General features: G+C 35.6%; 1 protein-coding gene across 7 annotated transcripts in view; it reads left to right on the top strand.

Moving 5' to 3' along the window:
• dab2ipa (DAB2 interacting protein a) overlaps positions 1-16,099 on the top strand; it is a 108,017-nt gene that overhangs the window by 36,885 nt on the left and 55,033 nt on the right. For all 7 annotated transcript variants that reach the window (XM_046871285.1, XM_046871287.1, XM_046871290.1 and 4 more), the window contains one exon: positions 11,462-11,571. In XM_046871285.1, coding sequence (XP_046727241.1) covers positions 11,462-11,571 — 110 coding nt within the window. The remainder of the gene's footprint in view (positions 1-11,461; positions 11,572-16,099) is intronic.

Genomic DNA, 16,099 nt, shown 5'->3' with positions numbered 1-16,099 from the left:
AAATTTGATTTGATTTGATTTGATTTGATATGTGAGATGGTCCGTAGCTGCTTGTTTGCATGTATTTTGAGAAATAGAACCAGCCACATTTGTTTGAAAAGCACAGACAAAAAAATGAAAAAAATGTTTGTGAGAAAAAAAAAAATCTCTAATTAAAACCAATTATGAACTGGAATGATCTAGTTGAGGAACTTTCCCAGCTAGAACTCGCACCTTTTAAATATCTACTAGATGTTCATTCATTCTATCTTTACACAATACAGTACAGTTTGATATTCCAAAACCATGCAGTGCAGTTATTTTGACTTATCCAATAAATGTTTACACTTTGTACTCAGTGGGACCACGTGTTAGGAGTGTATTACCAAGTCCACAAATTCTACCCATAACCATAGTGACTAAAATAATAAATAAAAATTCATATAAATAAAAATACATTCATAAGTCCTATTGATACTCATGTAGTTTAGTCGGAATTTTTTGTTGCCCGATCTTTCCCACAAATTCCTCCCCTTAAGGAAAGCACCTAATCAGTGGGAAACCAGATTTGGTGGTTGCAGTAGAATGTAGTGTAGGAGGTTTTAGCATGCAGGAGGACTCTAAAGTGGTAAGACTGGATGTAGCATGCATAGTTTCTAAAGTTTTCCTGTAATGTTGGCATTTCAAAGATGTTAGAACAGTGTGAGAATTACCTATGACCTCATGTGTTTGGCTGTTTGCCATGTAAAAAGAGAACGAAGACGTCATGAATCCATCAAGATGAATAGATGTATCTTCAGCCTACATCACTTAAGTGAATCTTTTGGGAATTTCACAAACAAACAGTCTCTCGAGTTTAACTACAATAGTACAAAAGAAAGAATACAAAATACTAAAGAACTACTTTGCGCACCAACTCTTTACAATCATGATGTGTATAAAAGCATTTTAGATTGCATGACACATTAGAATTTGAGGCAGACAGGACACAACAGTGACAGGACACAACAGTGCATTGGCGTTCTATATTATAAATCACAAACAATGAGTCTACACAGGCTTTATTTCATGAATTGCAGAAGATTAGACTTTGGTACCTTGTAACCACAACATAATTACTTGTTAATTTTGTAGTGAATTAGCTCACATTAAAGAAAACACCCACAATGTTACTCCAGAGACCATTTTTGCTCAGTTGTAGGTTTGTTTGTTATTTTGGCTAGCTTATTTTCCCCCTCAGTCTGTTTTTTGTATTCTTTGAGTGTCTCTCTTCTCTCTCAGCACACCATGGTCTCTTCTGCTGAGACTTAAACACAGCTCCTAAGAGTCTTGCTTTCCTCGTCTTATCACCTCAGGGGATACATTCTTTTCAACAACTACACTGATTAGAGCTTTCCTCAGCCATTGTGTCTGAGTGTGTTTTGTGTGTCTGTGTTTCATACACTATGAGGCAACAGTTGCGCATGTACAATACTGAAAAATTATTTTAAACTTACCTTTGATTTTAGTTTAAATACACTGCATGTGTCAATTTAAACAAATAATGTAAAATAAATTGCTGTTTATCTTTTTGTGAAGTCGTCCTCTTCCTCCAAAAAAAAAAAAAAAAGCTTTATAAATTGCTACACAATGACCTTTATTAAAAATTCCCAGCTCTATAAATATACAGGAATGGGCACTGCAGGTCCTGGTGTCCCAAATACACTGTGAATAGCAGGATTGAGTTAGTCAGCTTAGTTAGATTGAACTGTTATATACATATACACACACACACACACACACACACACACACACACACACACACACATATTTAGATAATACACACACACACACACACACACATATATATATATATATATATATATATATATATATATATATATATATATATATATATATATATATATATAAAACCATCTTCTCAGAATTTCAAATCAAATGAATGTAGATATCTAGACTATGAAGTGAATCCAGTCCAGAATGTTCCAATATACCATCATATTCAACATTGCATTTGCCACTAACATTAGCTATTGTATATATAGACACAATTGTATAGGATGTCTTTGTGTGGTGGAATTGTATTTTCCCATCACTTGAACTAGAAGACACAAAACCAACTAGGAACATATGCTTTTCATGGGTTGTAGTGGAAGAGCTTAAATGACCTGCTGTATGGCTCTGACCTCAAACCCTATTTAACATGAATTGAATAATATGAATTGGAACGCTGACTGCACCCCAGTCCTCTTTACCCTACACCAGTACCTGACGTTTCTAACGCCTTTGAATGAGCACAAATTTCTATAAACACAGTCCAAAATCTAGTGCTTTAAAGCTTATGAATTATATTGTGATATCTACCTAAAATGCAAGTATATATACATTATTCCTTCCAAGATTAAAATTAAATGCCATTTTAATGCAATTTCTCCTCTTCTTAATTGACTCTGATCCCTCAGACTGTCCACACCCCTCAAAGATGAATTAAAAATTAGATTCATTTCCACGCTTCATAACACACTCCCAATGCATAAAAACATCATTGTTAAACCTCACCAAAAGTTCCTGCACTTTTTAAACCTGATGAAGACGTTTGGAAGCGTGTGTACTGTATACAGTAAAAGAACGAGGCCTAATGACTGACGAGAGCAGACGTCTCTTTGATGTTAAGTAGTTACAGTGCTGTATGTGATCGAGTGAGAAAATAGGCCAGATCCAGCTGGAGTAATTGACTTTTCAATGCTGCGTTCCCCATCTGCTCGCTCTGCTGCACTGCTAATTCCAGCTGCAGGGAGCTTGCACTCACTACGCTTGTTTGTTCGTAAAATTGCTTGTCTAATGACACTGTACCAAATAAAGCTCTTGTGTGTGAAGCCAAACACTGCTAAAGGACTTTTTAAATCAACAAAACAGTTATTGTTCTTCAACATACCTGTTATCACTACCGGTTATACCACAGTGGTGTTGTATTTGCAATCCTGATTGATCATAAAGGTGTCAGTAAATTCTAGATAATTCTATATAACTCTTTTTAACCGCTCTGATAGTAGTTTCACTCTCTCCAAAACTCATACATTTATTAAATCCACATTCGAAGGGCTACTGTTCATCCGTACATAATAGCATCCTTTTATCAAACAGCCATCTGACATCTTGCATTTCAACAGTTTTTTTGCTTCTATATTGAACCGTAAAATTTGCAGTGTGGAGGCAGTTACTTTTTCACAAAGGCCAAGCAGGTTTGGACAAGAATCACAATTTAAAAATTGCAAATTGTATTTAGTCCGGTTATAAAAAATAAAAATAATAAATAAATAATACATAATAAATAACAAATAAAAAAATCTCTCTCTCTCTCTCTCTCTCTCTCTCTCTCTCTCTCTCTTTCTCTCATATATATATATATATATATATATATATATATATATATATATATATATATATACATTAATCTCATGATAATAAAATGACTTAAAATGGATTTGTGTTAACGTGTATATATATATATATATATATATATATATATATATATATATATATATATATATATATATATATATACGTTAACACAAATCCATTTTAAGTCATTTTATTATCATGAGATTAATGCAGCCTGCATTTCTGTTTGACCATTTTTATTATAAATATAAATAAATAAAAATATAAGAGCCGAAATTCAAACCTTCAATGCAACACATATTCATTCACATTTATTCAGATATATAAGAAATGAAAAAAATGAAAAAATATTTTGCTTTACTGATCAGCACCAAAATCCGCCATGATGCGCACATCCGGCAATTTAAACCGTCTGTGTGGAAACATAGCAAAAGTTCCGTTTGATGTCCCGATGATTAACATCAGTTAAAACACCATAATTACGTTAAAACATTTACAAAATTATTTTGCCTTCATCCTCTATGTTGAGTTTGGTTTCACTAATAATAAACATACATCATAAAGCATCAATATTTGTCCATGGTCATTAAAAGAGTATTAAAAACCTTTAATGTAAGGTACATTTAGAATGGATAAAAATGTACGTTTAAGTTGATATTAATCACATATATATATAGCCTGTTTTTCTTCTACATCTTTTTTTTCTCACCATCTTAGCAGCAATGACTCCCACAAGACAAGTATATTTGCTTTCTTTATTTGCCGTGTGCTGCAACAGCTGTGCCTGTCCACAAGGCAACGTTCCTCCTGCCTAAGCGCCATCCCTCAAAACAATGTGCTGCTTACACTGAGCTGTACTCACATCACTGCAGCACCCATCTGCTCAATTCTTACTCATTCTTCTTGCCTGCTGCATTCACTGCACTGGACTAGAGCTTCTTAACCGCTGTGTTGTGATGGAGTATGTGGACAATTCTTCAGCTCCAAATGGATAAGCATGGGTATTTCTGCTTTTGTTCTATCCCATACCAAGTGAAACTTCACCATGATCTTTAGAATGACCTCCTTATATATCCAGGTAACACTGGAGACTATTACTCATCTCCTTCCAGAAAACCTCAGGTTATTAAATTTTCATTCTTAAACAGGAGTTTGTTTATCAGTTAGTTCTTAGACTTCGGTTGTGCATTGGCTATACAAATACCCATGCACATATTTACATCATAAATCGAATCCCTTAAAATCATATATAAACCAATGGCATTTTTGCCTTTGAAAGAGAGGCCATGTGCATTTAAGTGCAATGAGCCAAGTGTGAGCTATGGCCTTGTTGGGCAGCCGAATCAGGGCATGTGACGTAATTGCACTGCAATTATTTTCAGAATGACTTGACCCTTGCTCAGATCCAGCATGTCCTACTGCACACTTCCTCTATACGTCTTTCTCTCCTACTTCTCTTGGGTCATGCGTCTTGATCAGAGGAGATTAATGGGCTTCTAGCAGCAGGCGTTTGTGCTGCTGTTTTCTGATGGATGGCTCGCGAAGCCGCCCGAGCTCGGCGTGATTAACGCGTGTGTGGCATTACTCGCTCCTTTGTTCTCACACACTGTAATTGCGACATGTTTCTACAAAATCTTCGGAGAGGCAACGTGGTTCGTCTCTACCAAAAATGAAAAGATATGAACAAATGAAGACAAAGGCAGTTTGTCTTAAAATAAATTCTTTTTTTAATTCATTTACCACTTGGAAATGATGAAATGGTGAGAAAATATTTCCCTTGAAGGAGACAGGCTTTTCTTTCTGAGACATCATTTATCCCTAGGAGAGATTTTATTATATATATACATTTAAATAGCTTCAAGTGAACTGTAAGCATAGAAGATGGAGAGCTCAGTAATGAAGCGTTTGCATTATTTTATTAATATCAGAAATTTTTATTATTCATTGTGTTTACATTATAAAAAAATCGAATGGACCTCTTCTATGATACCTATTTGCTATAAGCAATATAAAAAGAATTGGTAAAAAAAGAAACTTTTATTTGAAAATAATGAGGATGGAAACCATATTACTAATATAAAAACTCTCACACGCTTCTCCTCAAACTTTATACACCACAGATCAGTTTCACGGAGCACGGACCAGACGATACGATACATTAAAGATACATAAGCAGTTTCTGATGCGATGCGATTCACCAATGTTACGATGCAGTGTGATCCAATTTCGATTTGATTCAACACAATGCGATTCAATGGAAAAAATACAATGCTATGAAATTCAATACGGTACAGATAGTTCGCTTTTATTTGATTTGGTTCAGACAGACAGTAAATCCTGAATTTACTTTAGTGCCTTTTGACTTCTTACACATGACCCTTTCACAAAACAAGCCTTTGTAGTGTAATGAAAACTAAAACAAAGATTAAATAAAGCCATTTTTTTACTGTTTTGTCTCCAGAAAGATGCAGTTCTACCTCTGCCATGTTAATCTGTAGTCCATGTGACTCTCAGGACATGCCTCGGTCTTCGTAGTTATACATCATATTTACGTAAAAGCAGTGGTGCTTGAGAAATCGATCTACATAGAAAATATTGTTCAATTTCCAAAGTATACCACACCTTCTAATAATTATATCTAAATATAGATTTTACCGATGCAAATATGTTAAAACAATGGCAACCGATGCATCATAGTGCAACTTTTCCTGTGTTGTCAGCATGTTTGATGTGGGTAAACATGATGTAAGCTGAGAAGAATCGCTTTACCTGGGAGGAAAAAAAACAAAAACATTTAGACACCGTTGTATCTGCTTATTACGCGAGGAAGCTTGCAAGTACTCAGTGCCTTATCCTGCTTCTAATTGCCCTTTAACGATTCACATTTGCACAGAACTTTATCTGTCTCGACTGAGAGGCTTAATGACAAAAGAACGGTGGAACCAATTAAAGCCGTGCATGCTAATATCGGTGTCACGCTAATCACACGGGAGCATGTAGCAAAACATCTGCAGCATGGTTAGATTCCTGTGAAATCTTGGACACGTGTGTATACATGCTGGACATTCTTTCTCAGCACGTCGCGCAGTCTGGAATTTAATTAAAGTGCTTGGCTATTTGCGTCGTCCCGACGAAATGTTTGCAAGTGTTTCTTCGCTTGTTCTGAAACGTCATATTTGTGCGAACGAGCGTTTCGTTATCGTTTGATTGCATTCAGGCCCAAGGGGTGCCAGACTGGTCATGACACCACACTGCGCATATGGATTAAGATGTTGTGATAGCAGCCGTGCTAATTAAGATGATAAACAAGAGTTGTTGCTTGGCATCTTCTTCCCATGCATTTCAATCTGTTCGTGTACTGAAAGGAAGAATTGGGGAATGCTGAAAGAAACACACATTCACACAGTACTATGACAGAACAGCCTTGCCATGCAACTCATGCAATATTCTACAGCTTTATAATAGCTATAAGGGCTGGGTATTTTTAGACTGCACTGAGAACATCTGTACTGTACCTTCTTCAGTGTTCTCCAAAAGAACTTTCAAAAGTCAATACAGAAAGCAAATTACAATCAAGAAAATTCATTTTATTCTAATCATAAATTTATTTATTGATGTGAAGTGACGGATTGGGTGCACTACATTAAATCATTTATTAATTTATTAATTAATTAATTCATCCAATCATTTCAGTTGTTCAGTAACAAATTTATCCTGGTCAGGGTTTGTGGTGGATCCAGAGCCAATCCCAGGATCACCCCAGATAGGAGGCTAGTACATTTCAGGACTTCCCGAATGTTCTTTGGGGGTCAGAACAAACCAATCAATGAAAAGGGAACTCATTCACACCAAAGGAGTATGTATAAAACTCAACAGAATGTAACCTACACTCAGGATCAATCAGGGAGTCATCAGTGTTCCCCATTGTGTCACCTCTAATACAACAAAAAAATTATTTTACCAATAGCTACTAAGCAAACTTCTGCATCGGTTTGAAAGACAAGTCACAGAAGCTTGATTTCAAAGTTGTCTGCTTGTCCTGACAAACAAAATGTTTTATTGTAAAAGTTATTAGCAGGATTTACACTGGGTGTCTGCTGTGAATATTAATAACTTACACATAAAGAACATCTTATTCATTCTTTATCACCACATTATCTGTGTAAAGCTACTTTGAGACAATGTTCATTGATAAAAGCGCTATACAAATAAAATGAATTGAATTAAATTGAATAAAAACGGGCACAACCCAAACCGGCAGTGAAACGGAAAGGCTTAGTACTGGGAATACTTTCTAGGAATATAAAAGGATTTTGTATAAACATCTTGCCAATGCTAGCAATGATAATTCTTATTATCACGTGTTATAAAACCAATAAACAGTTATTGATGCATCGTCCTTGTTCCTTGTTTCTTGTTACCAACACAAAAAAACAGCATGTGATTTTCGTGAAAACACGAAAGGTAAAACCATTCATCCCAGACTGTCAGAGAAGGTTACAGCTTGATCTTTAACTTGTTAAAATATATTGACACTCGTGTTAAATAAATTTCTTTTCTCACAGAAAATGGCAACATGTTAACACTTTTTTCTGTAGCCCATTTATGTGGAGCATCCGTTACCTGTTACTATGGAAACAGTAACGTATTACAAGTAACAAGTGAATTAATTATATAAAGAAAACCCTGCGATTTCCCTTGCAATTCTTTAGAAAATTAATCAGCACATTATGAATGTTCAGAATTGAGAATGCGACAGAATTGTGGTATAAATACCTCTTGGGTAAAAAGCATAAAAACTGTGGACAGATTTTGGACAAATTTTTCCAAACTATCAAAACTTCTGAACCCCATAACATATCTGGAAAGAGCTTGAGGTACACAAGTCAAGTCCTTTTACAGTACATATATGACATTTGGAAGACAGCATTATTCAGAACGAGTTACATTTATACAATTAAGAAGTTGAGGGTTAAGGGCCATGGTCAGGGCCACAGCAGTGGCAGCTTGGGCTTTGCTAGGCTTTAAACTCAAAATATATAAAATCTTCTACTCAGAATATCTTTTATATTCCTTACTCTTGGTGCATCACTTCTTCTGTTCCAGTGTTAGTCAAAACAATCCTTCTTACAAGAGAAATCGAGAGCGAAAGCCAGCATCACCCCAGATAGGAGGCTAGTACATTTCAGGACTTCCGAATGTTCTTTGGGGTCAGAACAAACCAATCAATGAAAAGGGAACTCATTCACACCAAAGGAGTATGTATAAAACTCAACAGAATGTAACCTACACTCAGGATCAATCAGGGAGTCATCAGTGTTCCCCATTGTGTCACCTCTAATACAACAAAAAAATTATTTTACCAATAGCTACTAAGCAAACTTCTGCATCGGTTTGAAAGACAAGTCACAGAAGCTTGATTTCAAAGTTGTCTGCTTGTCCTGACAAACAAAATGTTTTATTGTAAAAGTTATTAGCAGGATTTACACTGGGTGTCTGCTGTGAATATTAATAACTTACACATAAAGAACATCTTATTCATTCTTTATCACCACATTATCTGTGTAAAGCTACTTTGAGACAATGTTCATTGATAAAAGCGCTATACAAATAAAAATGAATTGAATTAAATTGAATAAAAACGGGCACAACCCAAACCGGCAGTGAAACGGAAAGGCTTAGTACTGGGAATACTTTCTAGGAATATAAAAAGGATTTTTGTATAAACATCTTGCCAATGCTAGCAATGATAATTCTTATTATCACGTGTTATAAAACCAATAAACAGTTATTGATGCATCGTCCTTGTTCCTTGTTTCTTGTTACCAACACAAAAAAACAGCATGTGATTTTCGTGAAAACACGAAAGGTAAAACCATTCATCCCAGACTGTCAGAGAAGGTTACAGCTTGATCTTTAACTTGTTAAAATATATTGACACTCGTGTTAAATAAATTTCTTTTCTCACAGAAAATGGCAACATGTTAACACTTTTTTCTGTAGCCCATTTATGTGGAGCATCCGTTACCTGTTACTATGGAAACAGTAACGTATTACAAGTAACAAGTGAATTAATTATATAAAGAAAACCCTGCGATTTCCCTTGCAATTCTTTAGAAAATTAATCAGCACATTGTGAATGTTCAGAATTGAGAATGCGACAGAATTGTGGTATAAATACCTCTTGGGTAAAAAGCATAAAAACTGTGGACAGATTTTGGACAAATTTTTCCAAACTATCAAAACTTCTGAACCCCATAACATATCTGGAAAGAGCTTGAGGTACACAAGTCAAGTCCTTTTACAGTACATATATGACATTTGGAAGACAGCATTATTCAGAACGAGTTACATTTATACAATTAAGAAGTTGAGGGTTAAGGGCCATGGTCAGGGCCACAGCAGTGGCAGCTTGGGCTTTGCTAGGCTTTAAACTCAAAATATATAAAATCTTCTACTCAGAATATCTTTTATATTCCTTACTCTTGGTGCATCACTTCTTCTGTTCCAGTGTTAGTCAAAACAATCCTTCTTACAAGAGAAATCGAGAGCGAAAGCCAGCAAACTGTAGTCCCCAATCTCATTAGTGTCTTATCTCTTGCAGTGGGGAAGTCAGCGGGGCAGAGCAAGTTTTTTGAAAATCTGCAGAAAGATATAAAAGGATAAATTGTATAAATCCTGGTCTTTGGAATGGCTTCACACATTCTCACAATTTTTTATACACTTCTGTGTAAGTAATTGCTCTTACTCTCCTCTTGTTCTCTTCATCCCTACCTAAAGAGTCAAAGGCTGGGCGGACTTAAGGGACAAAAATAGCATGATTAGCCATTATTGATCAAGTGTGTAGCCTGCAACTGTTGTGTAACTATTAGGAGGTTTTTGAAGTTTAACCTGTAAACAAGTGTCTATGATGAAGCATGGCAGAGAAAAAAAACATCTAATAATGTAGCCTTACTGAATATTACAGTTCAAGTGCTTAATGCAAGGAGGACACAGTTGCTAGGCAACTTGAACTTATAGAGCTGAGCATAAGACAAGTCAGAAAGAAAGAGAGCATTTTGTTATCTCATCCACAAGTACACTGAAATGGATTGCTAGGTATATCCTAGCTTGTTAGTATGATGGGGTCACAGCTCATGGTCAGCCATGACAAGGTGCTTATGGAGTACAGATGGTTCTTGAGGCTTACAGATGAAACCGACTTCTTGGCATCTTGCTCTAAAGTACCATTACTATATATATTATATATATAATACTGTATATATTTTAAAATGTTGTTTGCTGAACTGTAAGCCACAAAATGGGAAAGTTAAAAAACATACACTTTAACTGCTAGCAAAATATGCATTCAGAGTATAAGCTAAAACATGACTGCTGCTAAAAACTTAGCTGGAAAGCACAATGTAAAGGTGCAGTGACGTCGTAAATAGGACAGATTCATCAGGAATATCACAATTTTTCTTGCTAAATTACAGGAAAAGGCTCAGTAGTATGTAAAAAACACACTCTAATGTAACATAGCATTGAGTGCTAGCTAAACTTCCACAGTCTCTGCTATACTAAAAAACCTTGATTAAACTGTTCACCAAACCCAAGTTGGTCAAGTTGATTGTGTTTGGTTTTATAGAGCTTTTGAACATTCACAAGCAGTTTGTTCTAACTAGTCAGGCTAGAAGACCATTTTCGGCTAGTCGAATCTGGTTTCATTATTGATCTCTTTTCATTTAGCTGAAAGCAATGTCCTGTATTTTAATACCGAATAAAAGAAAATACACACGTTTATTTGATTAATATGAGTATGTGTTGTTTTAGATTATGTCAGTATGCTGGACACAGGTTATAACTATATAGTACCCTGTAAAGATTGTTTACAGTTCAGGTAATAAATGCAATATATTTTATTATTTTACATTTGTTATGCTTAGAATTGCAATTAGGCTTCTAACTTTATTTTAACCATTTTTGCTAATAGCATAATCAATTCCACAGAGCAGTGTTTTCTTTCATATACTGTACAGTATAGGTATATAACTAAATAATGCATAAAATAGAGGAATTGACAATTTTTCTCAAATTTTAGAGTCACCCTCTGAACGGTTGGGCCGTCGGCGCAGCATGCCTGGCACCACCACAATGGATAAAGCTTCATCCACAATTGAGGAGGCCTCCTCTGCAGCCCTGAGAGTCACGGTAATCCTACAAACACTGTTTAAAAAAAAACATTTGTTGCAATGTTGCATTGCTACCCATTCACTGCTCCCCCCTGTGCATTCTTTTAACACAAATGTTCACACAGAAATGGTTTTACAAAACAAAATCCCACTATGGCATTATAGGAGTACTGTCTGTCCTGCAGCACCCTGTACAGGGTTTTTCGTGATTTTTTCCTTGTTCATGATGATATGTGACCCTGAGGGCAGTGTGTGTGACTTATAGGCTTATACCTCACCTGGGTTCACATGAGTGAGCTGCAAGGTTAATCCCTGCAGATGTGGTGCATCAGGACAATGCAGGTGTCATAAAACTCACAAAGCCAGAAAACAGACGGTCTTTTATGGCCTTCACATTTTATGTCCCTCCTGCTGTGAGCCTACTCTGCTCTGAACCCCGGGACTGCCGGCTTTCAGGTTGAACCCAGCCTCAGCTGGTCTCAACAACCCTGTGGGCAGCCTGAGGGGCAGAAATCATTTGGTGCACTGACAGCCTTAAAGGCATAGTGCAATTGAAATTCAATTTGTGTGATAAAATGGATCAGAGGAGGCAAAAGTATCCCTCGGTTAGCATGATGTAAATCACTGCAAGTGGGGTTTCATTCGATTACATTGTGGTATTATATCGTTTATAATGCTACGCTTATTACATTGTTGCCCTGATATCATAATAATTGAGGTCATATTTTTTCAGAACCTTTTTGGATTGAGTGTTTGCTCATTTTCGCTTTAAAACTGCAAACAATATTTGGACAAGTGAATCTTAAATACTATCTTGAATACTGATAAATATAAATTTTTACCTTCATTATAAGATTATTATGAAACCAAAAAAAGATTAGATTAGTTGGAACATAATTTTAAGCTTAAACGGAGGTTCTTTCAGCAGACATTCTTGTTCTGCATTCATTTAAACGAAATTAAAAGCAAAATGATGAACATGCTAAATTATGCATGATGTCAAAGACTTCTACATATAATGTGGAGGTCAGCGTGTAGTTTTACCAAAAGGCTGTATAATGAGGGATTTGTAGTGGAATAAACACAAACGTCTGATTTATTTGTCTTAATGCAAAATCTCCTGTTAAGCTCAAAAGCTTGTGCGTCTGTTTTTAATTAGTTTTTAATTCGCGTTTACATTCCTTTTTTTGTCCACTTTTTTTGTTGCGTGCCAAATAAAACCCTTTTAACATATTGAACATCAGAAATCAATGCTGAACAACACAAACGGAGAAACAGAGGGTGATCTTTATTTCACACTTCCTGTGACTCGATTCACACTGATGTTATTCATTTACCCGAGAGAGAATCTTCATTTCTATACCTTTTTATTTCAGATAATAAATATTATAAATAATTATTATTAAAGTCAGATTATTACCATATGCCTTATCACTGTGTACTATCAAAATAAACTGTCTCAGCTCAACAGACTAAAATGTGGTGCAATAAGACACTTTTTTTATGAAGTGGTTTTAAAATGAGTTATTATTAAAGTGATGCATCACTGAACAAGGAAAGACCACTGGGGAGGGTCTTTAAATGAGCAGATTTATTGAAAAACATCACTGACATCTGCACCAATGTTTATTCAAATTCTTACAAAATAAGTATAATAATATAATGTGAAAGTCCTTTTCTTATAAAAATGTTAAAAACGAAAAATTCAATATCAAAATTTTATTTAAATAAAAAGATTCTGAATTTTTATATACTTACCAGTCAGATTTTAGACATTTGGTAGAAACTGAAATAAAACCCTTTTTTCTCCTTTCATGAACCGTATTTCATATAAAATAGAGTGCGTCTCAGCATTATGAGAGAACATTATAAAATTATTGCATTATAAAAAAACATTCAATTGCTTTTCAGAGTTTTTTCTTGCCACTGTTGCCAATGACTTGCTCATTAGGGTCATATTTTTAGGCACTAATTTATAATGCAAAAATTTATAGTCACATTCTATTTATTAGTGTAACACAGCTTTTCTATCGTTAAAAGCACTATACATAAAAATAAAAATAAATAATAATAATTGAATTAATTTTAAAAGTTTTTTATTGCGTTTATTTATTGAGTTATCAATTTATTTGTTTGTTTGTTTGGTTATTTATTTATTTGTTTTTGCAATGTATTCCTGGTAATATCAAGCTTTGTATTTACACTTCCTTGCTCAGGTATTTGATTCTCTGTAAAAAAAAAAAAAAAAAAAAATCTGTATATGCTTCTTAAGCTCAGTAAATCTAATTAAAAAATATATATATAATGATTTATTTAGAATATATAAAATGTCATATATAGAACAGAATCAGTAATTAGGTTTTTGACATTTGATTTATTTAATGCTATGTTTGGGTGCAATGGTTATATTTTATATATTTATATTATTCAATATATTTGTATTATATATCACAATAAGAACATTATTAGGTATTATATATGTGTGTGCGAGGATATGTGATGGCTCAAGGTGTTTATTTAAAAGACACTCGGATTAATTGTTAACCAGATCATTAAGGAGAGCTACAAAATCGTTTGTGTAGAATGTATACTTGAAGACTGCTGCTGTTTGTTCTGCATGAGTCAATAATATTTAGAAGCATTTTAATTCAAGATATTTTAGGTAATTTCCATTTAAATGGAATTTATTTAAAAATAATTTTATAGGCCTAGAAAGAGAGCGAGAGAGAGAGAGAGAGAATATATATATATATATATACAGTATATATATATATATAAAATGTGCACAGCTGGTTGCCTGCCTTTGCTGCTTGCTTTGTCTTGCTGTCAGCAGCACGTCCTGCTTTTATGGCCTTCTGTCAGTCGTACCCATCAGGATGGAGAGAAAGCCGGATACTTAATTGTGTGTGTTACGTAAGACTGCTTTTTGAGTGAGAGAGGGAGAATGAGAGCGTCCTGCATCACAGTTGGTTACCATGATGACAGTGTGGACAGATTTGTTTCAGCTTCATTTGTCATATATTTGTGCATTGTGGTCGGTGCCACAATAACCAGCTGAAATCATTTTTCCTTTTTAATATATATTTTTTTGAGTTATTAAACAGAATTTCACATGCTGCTCTTTAATTTCCCTGGATGTCTTTTGTTTTTGTTTTTTTTCACATTCCAAAAGCTGAATGCATTTCTCTGGAGTCCTTCAGAGGCATTAAAGCGGCTGAGGCATTTTTGCAGTTATTGTGTTTGCTCTCTTCCTGTATTCACAGTCTACCCTGCCACGGTTGTGCTATTTACCCTGCGGAGGCTCAGGTAAACAAGCAGCCTATTCAACCCCATGCTGCTCCTAATTACACAGCCAAACTAATGGCAGGATCCATTAGCAGACGCCAAGCCAATGGGACCATGTGTGCTCTACATAGGCATGCCGACAAGGATACGCAGGGCGCATGCTGATAAGGGATGTGGAGATGGGTCTACCAGGTTTCTGTGGGGCTCTTGGGAAGCACACACATCTGCACACACATCTCCTGGTTCGCATTAACAGAGCAGGATCTGGAGCTATTTCGGGACGCCCGTGGTGGCAGGAACACGCCGATAGTCGCAGAAAATTCCTCAAACAAACATTGATGAGATGTACTAGTGATGTTAGGTTAGGGCTTTCCTTTCACCTAGCAAGTTTAAGACCTGCTCTCATGCACTTTCTATCTCTCTCGCAATCACGCACGTACATAAATAGATGAGTCCGAACCCGAGCCAGACCAGACAGTCTGGCTTCCGGCTGTGGATAATGTCTTTAGATGGATTGTCTCCTCAGTTGCTCAGTCTGATGCAGGCTTTTAGCAAAGGCGTGCTGTAGATTACAATCAGCTCTAAAGCGATATTTGATACGGAATCCTTTTTTCAGGCACAGGTAGACGCTCTAATTGGTTTAGAACAATTCGTAGCACTTTTTCCCGGAGCCGCCAACTGGGGACGAAGTTTATGGAAAGATTTTCATCAAGATCATCTTTTAATGCTCGTGTGAAATCCACTATTAGTAGATATTAGTAGATGAAAGAGCTACTACACGAAGTTGTCTTTATTTTTACGCAAATGTTTGCCTTAAAGAATTAGTGCAGCATTTGATGCATTTATCCGCATGGTTACTCAGTGGTTAAGGTTTTGGGTTACTGATCGGAAGGTCGGGGGTTCAAGCCCCAGTATTGCCAAGCTGACGCCCTTGAGCAAGGCCCTTAACCTTCTGTGCTCCAGGGGCGCTGTACCCTGCACTCTTACCCCAGCTTCTATGCAAGCTGGCATACGAAGAAAGAATTTCACTGTGCTGTAATGTATATGCCTTTTTTATTCTACGTGCATTTTTCCACACTTATACAAATGGAATACAGCTGACATAGTGTCAAACATTTCTTAGTTGTACTTTGGAGTCATACACAACAAGTAGTCATAACATTTTCACATATAAAATTATGACCGGTGAAGTGAATAACAATGATTATCTCTTATCTCACAGATGCTTTTATCTAGAGCTACTTACAATTATTTCATTTTAT

Source organism: Silurus meridionalis, chromosome 17 (assembly GCF_014805685.1).
Source record: "Silurus meridionalis isolate SWU-2019-XX chromosome 17, ASM1480568v1, whole genome shotgun sequence".
Lineage (NCBI taxonomy): Eukaryota > Metazoa > Chordata > Actinopteri > Siluriformes > Siluridae > Silurus > Silurus meridionalis.
This window is presented reverse-complemented; position numbering and strand designations above follow the sequence as displayed.